The following is a 12,800-nucleotide window of genomic DNA, read 5'->3' on the forward strand; positions in this document are numbered from 1 at the left end:
GCTAGAGACTAAAATCTCAACGAGGAAGCTGGACAAGGGGCCGCCTGGGAGGAAGGGCCCGGCGTGGGACCGCGAAACCGGAGGTTAACTCAGACTCCACCTCTAACTAGCTGAGAGACCCAGGCGGAGCTCCTTAACCACCCACGGTCCCATCTGCAAAGTGTGATGGGCGGCGGTGTGGGGGACCCACTGCGGCCTCCCCCGTCAGCCTCTCCATCAGGGCGCACCTCGGTTCCGGGTTCCGGGTTCCGGCCAGGTAAGACCCCCAGGGCTCCCAGTGCTAATCCCCACTGCCCTCTCGACAAGGCACACAGCCCCTCTCCTGTCACAGAGAACGCAACACACGCCAGAGAGGCAAAGGCCTGGGGGGACACAAGGACCTCCTGTCCAGACTGCTGGAAGATTTGGTCTCAGAGGATGGGGACAAGGCAAGACCACAGTCTCCCCACAACAGCAGGCTCGAAGGCAGACAGTAACAGGCCACCAAGGGCCGGTGAGACCTCAGACAACCCCGACTCGACAGACAGGGAAACTGAGCTCAGAGGGGCCGAGGGACCCGCACGAGAAATGCTGTTGTCAGTCCCCGGGGTGGTGTCAGGATAAAGGGACCGTGCCCGTCCGCCCCTTTACCTGCACTCTGGGTTCCGCCAGCCGGCTTCCGGCCTTTGCCCTTCGGAGCAGGGGGTAATAATTCAACTTCCTCCTGGGGCATCTGGGCCACTTTCTGCAGAAAAATTTTCTCTAAGGCTTGGGCCATTAGCACTATGTCATCTGTGGGCTGAAGACACAGGGGGAGCCAAGGTCACTTGTCGGGAAAGGAACCACGCGTTCACCAAAGACATCGCTGGTTGTAGCTCAAGAAAACACTGACTCGAGACTCCGTTAAGAGATTTGCTAGGGCGGAGGGCGGGGGGCGGGAGGCGGGAGGAGGCCAAAGGGGCGCATCCCGCTGTGGAGACGGGAAGGGTAACAACCACCCTTCAGCCCATCACGTGAAGGAAACACAACCTTCTACCCGCTCCCACTCAATTCGTCTCCGCTTTATCACGTCGCTCTTGAAAACGGCGAAACCCCCACGAATGTAGGGTCCCACGGACCTTCCCTAATCTACTCTTCCCGCTGGAAACCACTGCGTGGACACGTTCCCTCATCGTGCAGAGTCCTCGCCGTCTCGGGCGGCTGTACACACGCGAGCCCGCCATCTCTATGGGAGGGGTGTCTAGGTCCAAGGGCGCGGACGGCTTGAAGCATTTGGTTCCCTAAACTCCTTCTGAAAAGGCTGTTCCCACCTTTACCTCCCCTCCCCCCGGCGGGGGGGGGGGGTTGGTGCGGGCAGCGTGTGGGACCCTGAGTGGGGACGGTGGCCAGAAGGGCGGAGGGCCAGGGGGTGACGTGCCCGGCCCCGAGGGCCCTCCCGCGGCCACGTGTGCCCTTACCTTGTTATAAATGTAACAGTTTGTGAACATGGTGTTGAAGTCCTGCATACACTCGCTCGCACTCCAGTAATAACTGTTTTCTAGTCTCTTCTTGATAGTCCCCATGTCCATCGGGTTCTTTATTATCTTATGATAATCCTAGGAAAGAGATTTTCAGAGGCGTCATCAGCACCGACCGCGTGGTCATTTCTGCTGTTCCCGAGGACAGTGACCGCACGCCGCGCAGTCTCTTCAGGTCAAAGGCAGGATGTGGGGCGAGCGCCCGGCCAGCCGCAAACCCCTCCACGCCTCTCGCCCGACGGCTTCTGCCTGCGTGGGAGGTTCTTAGAGACGCATGCGACTGTGCAGCCGGAGCAGGCCCCGGAGCTGATCGGCACTCTAGAGACGGGGCCAAGCCCCCTCCTGGATTCCAAACCAAGGGTCCGCCGGAGGCCGGGGCCGAGCCGGGCCCAGAACCCAGGCCACCAACTCCTGGCCCCGGGCTTCGCCTTCAAACGCTCAGGGTTTCTCTACTTGGGTCCAGATGAGAAACCCATCGGATGGATGGCCTGCGCCGGGAACGTGACCCCAAGGGGCGGGTGCAGCGCTCTCCAGGAGGGTCCACGGGACAGGAGGAAGACGGGTGAGTCCTGGCTCCTGCTCCCGCCCTCTCCAGCCCGTAGGGCTCAGGTCTCCCTACACTCGGGGACACGGCCCTCCCACTCCCACCGCCGCTCCTTGGTCACCAAGGGCCACGGGCTGTGCCTGGCTTACCGGCACCACCGCTGCCTCGGCCCGAGGGGCGGTCCGTCCAGGAACGGGGCCGCGGGGGGCAGGGACGAGCGAGTACTCACAGGCAGGTTGAGCTTGATGGCGTCCACGGGCTGGTAGAAGGGCCAGGCGAACTGGTGCTTCCAGAGCGTCTTCACCACTACATTCTGCATGTACTGTAGCTGGTTGGTCTTGCGGCCCGGCTTGGTGGGGTTGGAGACCTCCGGCGGGGGCGGGTTCACAGGGCCCGGGGCCGCCGGGATCCCCGTGGGGGCGACCGTCGCGGTGGTGGACATCCTCCGCTGCTCACTGGCCGTCACAGCAGCGGCTCGGGGACGCCCTGGCTTCCACTGTGCTCCTTTCGGAGGCCTGACGTCCCATTTCTGGGCCCAGCTGGGCAGCACCTACGGGGGAGGAGGTACAGCAGAGACGGGCCGGTCACCCAGGCCCCACCGCCTCTCCCAGCCCCACGGACTCCCGCGTGCTCGCAGGGAGGCCAATTCATCTTGCTCACGACAGTCGCCCTGGTCAAACCAGCCCGCCCCTGTCACCCAACCACTCTAACTACGGCTCTCAGACTGGGGCAGGGAGGTAACTGAACACGGGCCACCTGGCCACGCGGGCAACGCAAGGGCGGGAAGGCGGCCGTCCGGACACACGGCAGCGGTGGGAGGCAGTGGCCCCGGACGCGGCCACTCCTGGCTCACTGCCCACCAACTGCCTGCCTGCTGGGGGCTGACTCTGACTGTTCTTGACCGTGGCACCTTTGGGGGAATGATTCACACGTAGAGAGGGCTACAGCATCGACCCCGCAGAGCCGAGCCGGGCAGGCAGGACGTGTGTGGAACCACGCGCGGCGTGTGGAGCTGGGCCCCCGGGGCAGGGAGGTTCTGATGTAACCACGAGAACGGGTGCTGGTTTGTGATGGCGGGCGGGGGGGGGGGGGGGGGGGGGTGTATGGCCCCGGGCCAATCGGGAGGGCACGCCCCACCCTCCTCTCTCAGGAAATGAGGGGCTGCTGTGGACCTCCCTCCCCCCACCCCCCGCCAACTTTCAGGGATGCCCTCCAAGCTCACGGCTGGAATCCAAGATGATTAACTACACCCCAGAACACACAGGCCGGCCCCGACATTGAAGCCCCAACATATCCCGGGGGGCAGCCGGAGGCCCCGCTTTTACTTGCGAGGGGACTGTTTACTTTACGAGTGGACTGTTGACCGCCTGTGGAATGAGAGCACCAGGCCACATTTCTGAGCCCTGCTACACTCCAGGTTTCTGTGTGTCCCAGTCCGCGTCACAATATCCAGACGGGTCGGGGCCGGGTGGCAGTGCCCTCTGCATGAGGGGCCGGGGGGGGGCACCGGGGGACGTCACCGGGACGGCACATGTCGGTGACCGCGATCAGCCACCCTGCCCACAACTTGCAAAAGCGGATGGTTAAGACCTGGGGAGTTCTGTGAGCTGGTTAGCACCCTGTGGGTAGCTGGCCGCCTGCCACGTGGGCGTGTTCACGCCAAAGTAACGGGCACCTACTACAAACCACTGCGAGCAGCGCGAAGGGGGTTCAGACAGGCAGCAGGGGCAGCTCTGACGCACCAAGCAGACCTGCGGTGCATTCGAGGGACACCCTGGGGAGCCCACAGCCCCAACCCCCCTTCCACGCACTTCCGCGGTGAGCTGGCGCCTCTCCCGCTCCTCCGGGTCGCCAAGCCCGGGCAGCAGCACGGTCGGCATGGTGTCCTCGGCCCCCACCAGCGGCTCAGCGGGGAGGGTGGCCGTGCCAGCTCGTGCTAATGGCTACGAGGGTGGGTCTTGACCACCAGAAAGGTGTGGGAGCCGGGCGCATACCTGGGTCGTGCTCACACCCCGCGGCCCCACCCTCACTCCTGGCAGGTCAGCCCACGCTTGGCCTGAGCACCACTGCCACCTGCTGGGATCCCTGTGAACCCCCTGCCGCCAGCCCTCCCCGCGCATCGCATCTGGCAGGGGGGTGGGCCCAGGCCCACTGCTGCTGCCGCCGCCACTGGGCCCAGGAAGCCAGGGAACAAGCAGGATGCAGCCAGGGGCTAAAACCACTGTCTGGGGGCCTGGGGGGACACGGGCCAACCCCCCCGCCCCAAGCAGGAGGACAGACGGGCACTGCTCACTGCAGGGACACGCTCAGGAGGCCACCAGGACTGGAGAAATGCCCCAAGGCCTCCCTCCCTCCCTCCTCCGACCACTGCTGCTCCAAACCCGTGGCTGAGCAGGGAGCCAGCGCCGGCCACAAACACTGGAACGCGTCCCCAACCCTGCCTTCAGGGGAGTGCCCAGGGGCAGACCAGCAGCCGCCGCGACCTGGGGCCCAGACGGCGCCATGGAAGCTCCTGCACCGAAGGTCAGCGGTCACTATGGGCCACAGGAGGCCTTTCACGGTGGCCTGAGGTGAAGCCCGCCTCCAGCTCCGCTCAGGGGCCCAGTGAGACGTGCAGGAGGGGCCCAGCACCGTCCAGCCCATGATGCCCCACGATCTGTGGGGACTGTGCACGGCGATGGGCCCTCCCCCTTCCTGCAAACACTCTACTGACCCCGGGCGGGGACACCCCCCCCCCCCAGACCCCTGCAAATACCTGAGGGTGACAGCACCCAGCCCTCGGCCTCTCACACCTCCCGGGAGCCAGTACTCCTTCCCTGGCAGCCCAGGCACCAGCTCAACAGGGAGGAAGGAAGGGCAGCCAGAGCAGAAGAGGCTGGGGACCCCCCACAAGCCCTTCCAGCCCAGGTGCCAGGACCCACCTCTCCAGAGGAGGCTGGACCGGCAAGGGGACAGCCAGAGAACTTGGGCCACACACCTCCAATACCTGATGCCTGGGGGGCGCCCGTGGAGGGAGGGGGACTCAGGGAGAGGCCCCCTGGTCCTGGTCATAAAACCGCACAGGCACCTGGTGTCATCCCCTCCGCCGTGGTGGGCAGCGTCGAGTGGCCGCAGCCCCGCAGGCGCACGCACACCGTCACCCCTCGAGATGGAGCCGAGGCCTGGGCGTCGGTCACCTCCGCTCAAAGCGCAGGTGGACGGCGGGTCCAGGACGAGCAGGGCCGCACTGAAAGCCTGGCCTTGCCTTTCCCCCTGGACACTTCTCCGGGCCAGGCGGTGGCCTCACAGACGCTGCTGACGAGGACGAAGGAGAGCCACAGGCCACCGTGGGAACCCCCACCGGGAGGCGGATGATGGGCAAGGACCTACACACCAGCCGGCGAGGACGGGGGGTCTCACCCTCTGCTTGGGTTTCTGAACAGGTAGGTTGTGTTTAAAACCCGTTTCTTTTGCAAAAAGAAGAGCATAAAGGAATTTCTATTTCGAAACACCGCTCGAGCACCAGCCAACCCCAGTCCTGCACTCGGTTCACGGCCAAGCGTTCGGAGCGCCCGTTTCTCCTCCGAGGCCTGGGGCCGCGGACCTGGGGTCAGGGGAAGGGCTGAGCAGCCCAGCAAGCTCCCGGGAGGGGAAACCCCAGGGCCACCTTGACCCCAAAGTACGGGGTGGCACCCAGCAGCGTGGCCAGCCCCTGGGGTCCCACCGGCCACACCCAGGCTACCCGGACCCAGCCCACCCCTCAGGGCAAAGCACAGGCACAAGACCCAGAGCATCGCTCCTGCCACTCGGCCCGGAGGCACACGGAGCCGGCACGCTATCCATCAGCCTCCCTGGGTGGGATCAGGGCTGCGTTCTGAGACCAGGAAGCAAATGACGCTTCCAGAAAGAAATTAAAACTTGGGGTGCCTCGGTGGCTCAGTCGGTTAGGCGTCCGACTTCGGCTCAGGCCATGATCTCACGGTTTGTGAGTTCGAGCCCCACGTCGGGCTCTGTGCCGACAGCTCAGAGCCTGGAGCTGCTTCGGATCCTGTGTCTCCCTCTCTCTGACCCTCCCCCACTCACACTCAGGTCTCTCTCTCTCTCTCAAAAGTAAATAAAACATTAAAAAAAACCCAAAAAACAAAAAAAACTTACACAGACCACTAGCCGACCCCCTCACAGGGTTCAGCCACGAACTAAAAATCTGTAATGGAAAAGCACAAAATGAAGAGGGAGGTCTAACGTGCTGTGAAGGTCGGCTGCCGTGGAATCCCGCGACAACAGCTCCCAGGGTGGCCCCCGGTCCCCGGACGCCCACAGCGCCCCGAGCAGCCTCTCCCTGGGACGTGTCCAGGAGCAGGGCCGACCCCACCAGCCAGCACCCACCACCCTCAGGCCCAGCCCTCACGGCTGCCCCCCACCCCCACCCCGGGCGAGCAGAGAAAACACCGAGCGACACACGGAGCGGTCGGCCGCGGCCACGAGCCCCTCCCCTCTGCTGGTGCCGAGACGCGCGTGTGACCTATGAGGTCAGTGACCGTGCAGGCTCACAGATGACAAGGCTGAGGCTCCCTGTCCTCGGCGTATTTCCTGAGCTGGGCATTCGAGGGACAGGACCCAGGCAGCTGAAGAAGGTGTTCGTCCTGCTGTCACCATACCGACATCAAGGGCACCAGGCCAGGGGGGCTGCCCAGAGGGTGGCAAGGAGCACCCGCCCGGGTCTCCACACCAGGGTTCAAAACTCGGCTCTCCTCGCTGGCCGACCTCCAGTATTGCCGTCGCCCTACCAAGCACTCCCAACCCAGCCCCACGGACAGAAACACGGGTGGCATGGCCTCCCACCCACGAGGATATGGAGACCAGGGACATCCTGGCCAACAGCTAGGGAGCTGGGTGACTCTGGCATGTTGGGCTGGAAGAAAATTAGGTGCCCCGGTTCCCAAGTCACCCGGGGAGGGGGACTCAGCACAGCCAAGGGCCGGGGACCACAGCCGCGAGTCTCTGTACGCCCATCACGGGATGCTGTGCGGACACACGGAGGTCACACGTGGGACAGACATTGAAAACATGTCCGCCTAAGGTAAACACAGCCTTGCACCTCACCTCCGTGTCCCGGTGGACCGGGACGGGCCCCTCAACGTCCTCCCAACCCCACACGTTATGACCATGAGCCACCCAGCCAGCCACGCGCACAGAAGCATCACACGTGTCAGAGGAGCAGGGAGGCTCTTGCCGCACCCACTGCTCTCCCCCGGGCCTGCCCCTCCGGGTGGGCGCCAGCCCCTCTCTGCCCCAACAGGCCTGAGCTCCCTGGGGGAACACGGGACATCCCAGCCCCGCCCCTTGGCCACGCCAGGCCGGGGAGAAACAGCGGGGCAGAAGCCCGCCCTGCTGCACTGGCCGGGGACAGAAGACACAGAAAACTGCCGGCTTGGCTTGTTCCTGCATCTACTGCTGGGGACCTCTGGCACCTCCTCGAGGGAGTCTCCAGTGGGGGCGCCCTGGGGCCCCCAAATCGAGGGGGAAACAAAGGCAGACTGGGGCACCAGAAGGGTCCAACCCCGTTGTAGCTGGGTGGATCCGCGTGACACGGAAGGCTGCCCGTCCCTGGGGTCAACTTCTACACCCACCTGGGACTCCCAGGTCGCACGGAAGGGGACAGGCCTGTGCTGCTCCATTGCACACTCTTGGCAGTCACGGGTGGGCGAGGGCTGCTGGGAGGTGGCCCCGGACTCTGGCGCCTGAGCCAGGCTGCTAGAAATGCCTGCTGCAAAGTGAATCGAGGGGCGTTTCCTTCAGCACTCTTTGGTAATCTTTTGGATTCAGCGTTAGGACTTTGGGGGCAATAGAGGCATTGCGGCTTTCAGTCTTCTGGGGCTACTATCTTCCGGAGACAGGCACTCAGAGTCTTATGAATGAAACGCGCCCAGAGCTTGCTTCCCGATAGTGGGGGTGGAGCCTGAAAATGAGTGGGGGTCTGGAGACAGGACAAACCAGAAGCTGGGCACCCTGGGGGCTATGGACTGCGCTGGAAGCTCCTACAGCACCAGAACAGGGTGAACCCCTTTCCCTTGGGTGTTCAGGACCCTGCACACCCCCCCCCACCCCGCTCACAGCAGCTGTGAGATCTGGGGGACACGACCTTGCTCCCCACTCCCCCCCTCACCTGGCTAGGAAGAGGACCCCCATGCAGATCCAAAGCGCGGGAAGTGTGGGTGCCAAAGAGACCCCAGCACTTTCAGACACGGGACATGTAGAATCTGTAAGCTGCGAAGTCTGCCCTGCCCCCGCCCCAGCCGCTCCCAGGGGACAGGGTAAGGGTCTCGTCTTCTGGGCTAAACAGAAGAAAACGCATGGCGCCAATTCACCGGCATCAGGGCCCGCGGGCCTGCCAGCTGGCTGGAAACCGTTCTTCTAGAACGTGGGCCTGAAGGTTTGTAAGCACACATGACGTGGGAGCGATTAATTTCACGTTTAAGCCTCCCCGTAGACCAGCAGCCTCCGGCTCCCCACGCACCCGCTGGCAGCCGCTCTACCCGGAAAGCTATTTATTGCACAGACGGCCCTCCCCGTCTGCACGGGCAGCCCTCCCGTTCACCGAGCGGGGACTCCACTCCGACACGGCCCTGCAGACGGCAGGCAAGTGGCACTCCTTCCAGGGACAGCCAGGAAGCCTCCGCCAAGTGCCCACTCTGCGCTGAGCACCGCCAGGCAGGGAGGGAGCCCGGTTCCTCGGAGGGGGAGGACGGAGGCACAGGGGACCTGCCCCACTTCCCAGAGGATGCCCGCCAGGGCAGGAAGGCAGCACGTGCAAAGCGGGTGAAGGTCAAAGTGGAGACAGGCCGCCTTCAACTCTGGAGGATCTGAAACTGCCCAGAGCGGAAACTCAGATAAACCACAAAAACCCTCAAACACAAGTGAAAGCCAGAGATCCGGAGTCCCCAAAGTGGGCAGGTGGCAGGGGAGGGCAGGGGGCAGACTGGCCACCAATCCTCAGGGGCTACACACGCTCCACTCTGTGAGGGGCTCTGTGCCGGGCCTTGGGGGGGAGGGGGGAGACGGGCCCCGGGCTGCAGGCGGCGAGGTGGGGGCTGGCCCGGAGCCAGCCGGCTGGCCCCCCACCACTTCCCAAGGGGCTTGGACCCAGCCTCTGGGACCCACCTCCCTCCTCCACGGGGAACTAGGATCCCGGATAAAACACAGAAGTCCACCGGAGGCTCACTCAGCCCACGGGGACATCAGGAAAGACCCCTTATTCGGGGTCCCCGGACAAATGAGTAGGATCCTCGGTCCAGGCGCCACCTTGGAAAACACCCCCAAGACGGGGCAGCGGCCGCCCACAGGTGGCGCCGGAGGCAGGCAGAGTTGGACGCTCCCGGGCAGCCGGAACGGAGGCTGGTGGGGGACAGAAACGAGGGACACACGGACACTCACTTGCAGGTGGCCCTGGAGCACCTTCAGCCATGGGGGGATGAGACCGGGAGGGGGCAGGGGCCACACGGGGCATTTCCAGGCTGGCCTGGCCCAGAGCAAGGAGCCTTTATTTGTGCTGGGGGGGGGGGGGGGCAGGAGCCCCAGCTTTCAAAGAGAGGGTCTAGGGACCATAGGGGAGGGGTCAGTGGAGGTCCTCGGCGGGACCCTGGCATAGGGAGCATCTGAGCGGAGACCGTGGCACGTCCTGGGAGAAGAGGAGGCACCGAGGACGCTGTCTTTGAAGGGGGAGGTCACTGGTAGGGGTCTGTCCCCAGTCTCAGCCAGAGAAGGGGACACGGGGCAGGGCCGGAGACTGCCTATGCTGCCTTGTCCTGCTCAGATCCACAGTTCCCACCAGCAACGAGGACGGCCTTCAAACCCTCGGCCTCCTGAGGGAGGTGCGGGAGGGCTCTCTCTCTCTCTGTGCCCCTGGGGGCCCCCACGGCCACACTCCAGTCCCAGTGTCCTCGCAGTCCACCTGGCACGGCACCCGTGGGAGGCCGCGTGAGCTCTGTCTTCCAGGGGGGACGGAGGCTCAGGGCTGAAGGGGCACAAGGTCACCCGGCCAGGAGGAGGCAGATTCCCCGCCCAGCAGACGGGAGCGGAGTGCCGCCCCAGAGCCGGACAACCTGTGCCCCCAGGCGGCACACGCTGACAGGCGGCCGCCCTGGGGCTGGCCATCCAAGTCTCAGGAAACGGGATCCGTGAGGCCAGGGTCGGCTCCCATGACAGACAGAGCCAACTGCCTCTTCCTGTGGGGCCAGGGGAGGGGACCCCAGGGGAGGGGAGTAGACCGGGAGGCTGGGCCTGTCACAACCCGCTCAGGCAGGGAGCGCGCCCTGGGTCTAGGTCACACCTGCTCTCCCGAAGCACGGGACCTGACCCCGGCTGGCCCAGGCCCATCTAACGTGCAGCCACTCCACTGGGTCTGTATAGGACTGTCCCAAGGCCCCGTGCCTGGCCCGCAGACCAACCCGCACTGCGGCCCTGACCTTCCTGACGACCCCCCCCGCCGCCTTGTCCTCTGGGCTCCGTACCCACAGCACCTGGGTGCCCGGGGCCCGGGCCCCTGGCCCACCTCATGCTTCTTCAGCCTGCTGTTTGCTAAGGTCTTACACTTCTCCCCACCCCGCCGGCCCTCCTTGGGGAAGCCCGCCTCCGAAGGGCTGCTTTCTTGGCCAAACATCGGCCTCAACACGGACCTGAGACCCCACTGCCAAGTGGGGCTCACGGCTCACCAGCCGCACCCCGTCGCCGCTGCGAGGCTCTGTCTCCGTACATCTCCATATGTCTTTTGACCTCCCCCCACCATACTAAGGGTGCCTCTCAACGGGTGTGAAGGCCCAGAGATACACACACACACACACACACGCTCAGATATGCTGAGCCCTGGCCCAGGCACCTGGCGGGCCAGAATCTGGTGTCAGCGGTGGGGGAGCCCAGCAACACCCCTATGCATCCCCGCAGGGCACCCCCCAAGGCCAGGCCACAGGCCGCACTGAATGACACCTTCCATGGGGCCAGGAAGGGGCAAGTGACCCGCGGCTCAAAGGGAAATGTCTTCAGGGGACAGACGCCATGAGGACAGAGTGACTGGCATCCACACTCGTCCAGGGGAGGGAAGGACCGTCCGCTCGGGACAGCTGGTCTCCCCGAGGACGCTGGAGGCCGAGTGGCCCCACACACATACAGAGGCGGGGGCCCGGCCCCATGAGCACCAGGGTTCAGCGCCCTGGCCACTCCTTCGGCCTGTCGACTTTCTACCACGAGGCTGTGGCGGGCCTGCCCGGTGTGGGGTGCAGCCCACGGGCCCCGGCGTGTTCCATCCCGGGAAGGGAGGCGGGAGCGCCCAGTCGCCCGACGGGAACCAGACCACGTCACGGGCGGGCACCGCTTCGACCGCTGCCGTGCCGGGCTGCCAGGAGCTCCGAGGACCCGCCAAGGGAGCCCGGAGAGCTGACCGCCACGCCTGACGGGGTCCCGACCCCACCTCGCCCCACGCCAGCCTAGGCTGCTGCCCACCACGGCCTGGCCTCCGCTCCCCAGACAAGGCCGCTCAGCGACACGCGGCGTGAGGAGCAGGGACCTCCTGAGCCCCTGGCCACCCTCGGCATCTAGTGGATATCACCACGGCCCACACGCGCTGGGAGTACCGCCGCCCTGGCGGTCCCGGGAACGGTACCCACGGTAGCGGTGTCACCACGCCCCCGGCGCTCACTGGGATATCACGTAGGTATTACTACAATCCAGGACTCACTGGGAATACTGCCCACAGCGCAGATGCTGCCACCGCCCTAGTGCCCGCTGGGAACGGTACCCACGGTGGTGACGTCACCGCAGCCCTGTGCTCCCTGGGAACCCGCCCGCGGTGCTGGAGTTCCCGCAGCCCAAGCGCCTGCGTGTACCCCAAGCTCTATTCCCCGGCGCTCCTCGGCCTCTCTGACAGGCCCGTGGGGGCTTTCTGCCATCACAGGGGACAGTGGCCGGGTCATCTGTGTCTCTAAGCCCAGACCCACACCCGGCCCGGCCGGGACAGCCCGGAGGCAGTGAGGACGGAGTCCAGCGGGCGCGGACCTTGCCCGGGAGCCGACGGCCAGCCTAGCCGGAGCTCTCAACCGCGAGTGCCCATCCACGCCAAGGCTGGTGCTGGAAGCAGCCGGCCATCAGCTGGGGGAATCACCCCCTTCGGGAGGCCCGTGCCACTCTCTGCCCCTTACACGCACGCTGCACCCCCGTGACACCCTCCGGTCACTGCCCCTGTACAGGAAAGGCATCCCCTCGTCTTAGTCACAGACCTGAAATGGTTCCTTTTCCTTCTAGTAACACGTTACGAGGGTCCGGCCACACGCACCTGCGAACGTGTTCCTGTCTGCGGGCAGCGGCCACCGTGACAGCAGCCAGCAGGTGAAGGCATTCCCACCTCCATGTCCTGGGGCACTTGGTGCCCAGGACCCCAACGGGGCCCCCACCGCAGCCACCGGCACGTCCTGATCACGGTCCCACACCAGCCACCGAGCCCGACTTCAACCGCACGCAGAGAAAATGAGCGAGGAACACCCGAACTGTCACTGCACTCCAGGTGACCTTTTTTGAGGGGCTGGAACAGTACTTCTGAACACCTCACTAACTTCTGACGAGGTCCCCCAGTACTTCTGGGACCTGCGGCGGGGAGGAGGGGGCTTCCTTCAAAACACATCTTTCAGCTGGCTCTCGCTGCAGGTTGTAAAGGGCCTAGGAAGGAGTCAGTTGAGAGCAGACTGTTCTAGAACAGTTAAAAGCTGGCAAAAGAAATCAACACTCCCCGGTAG

The 12,800-nt window shown here is 64.9% G+C and overlaps 1 protein-coding gene across 5 annotated transcripts in view; it reads right to left on the reverse strand.

The window, feature by feature from the left end:
* BRD3 (bromodomain containing 3) overlaps positions 1-12,800 on the reverse strand; it is a 65,671-nt gene that overhangs the window by 18,948 nt on the left and 33,923 nt on the right. For 2 of the 5 annotated variants that reach the window (XM_058693615.1, XM_058693613.1), the window contains exons 2-4: positions 2,270-2,590; positions 1,437-1,574; positions 631-778 (exon numbers count right to left, since the gene is read on the reverse strand). In XM_058693615.1, the coding sequence (XP_058549598.1) occupies positions 631-778; positions 1,437-1,574; positions 2,270-2,482 (499 nt within the window). In that variant the 5' untranslated portion in view covers positions 2,483-2,590. Of the gene's footprint in view, positions 1-630; positions 779-1,436; positions 1,575-2,269; positions 2,591-2,796; positions 2,921-2,950; positions 3,054-12,800 lie in introns of those variants that run through there. The other 3 variants (XM_058693614.1, XM_058693616.1, XM_058693612.1) reach the window with 3 other exon arrangements.

The sequence above is a fragment of the Neofelis nebulosa genome, chromosome 12 (genome assembly GCF_028018385.1).
Source record: "Neofelis nebulosa isolate mNeoNeb1 chromosome 12, mNeoNeb1.pri, whole genome shotgun sequence".
NCBI lineage: Eukaryota > Metazoa > Chordata > Mammalia > Carnivora > Felidae > Neofelis > Neofelis nebulosa.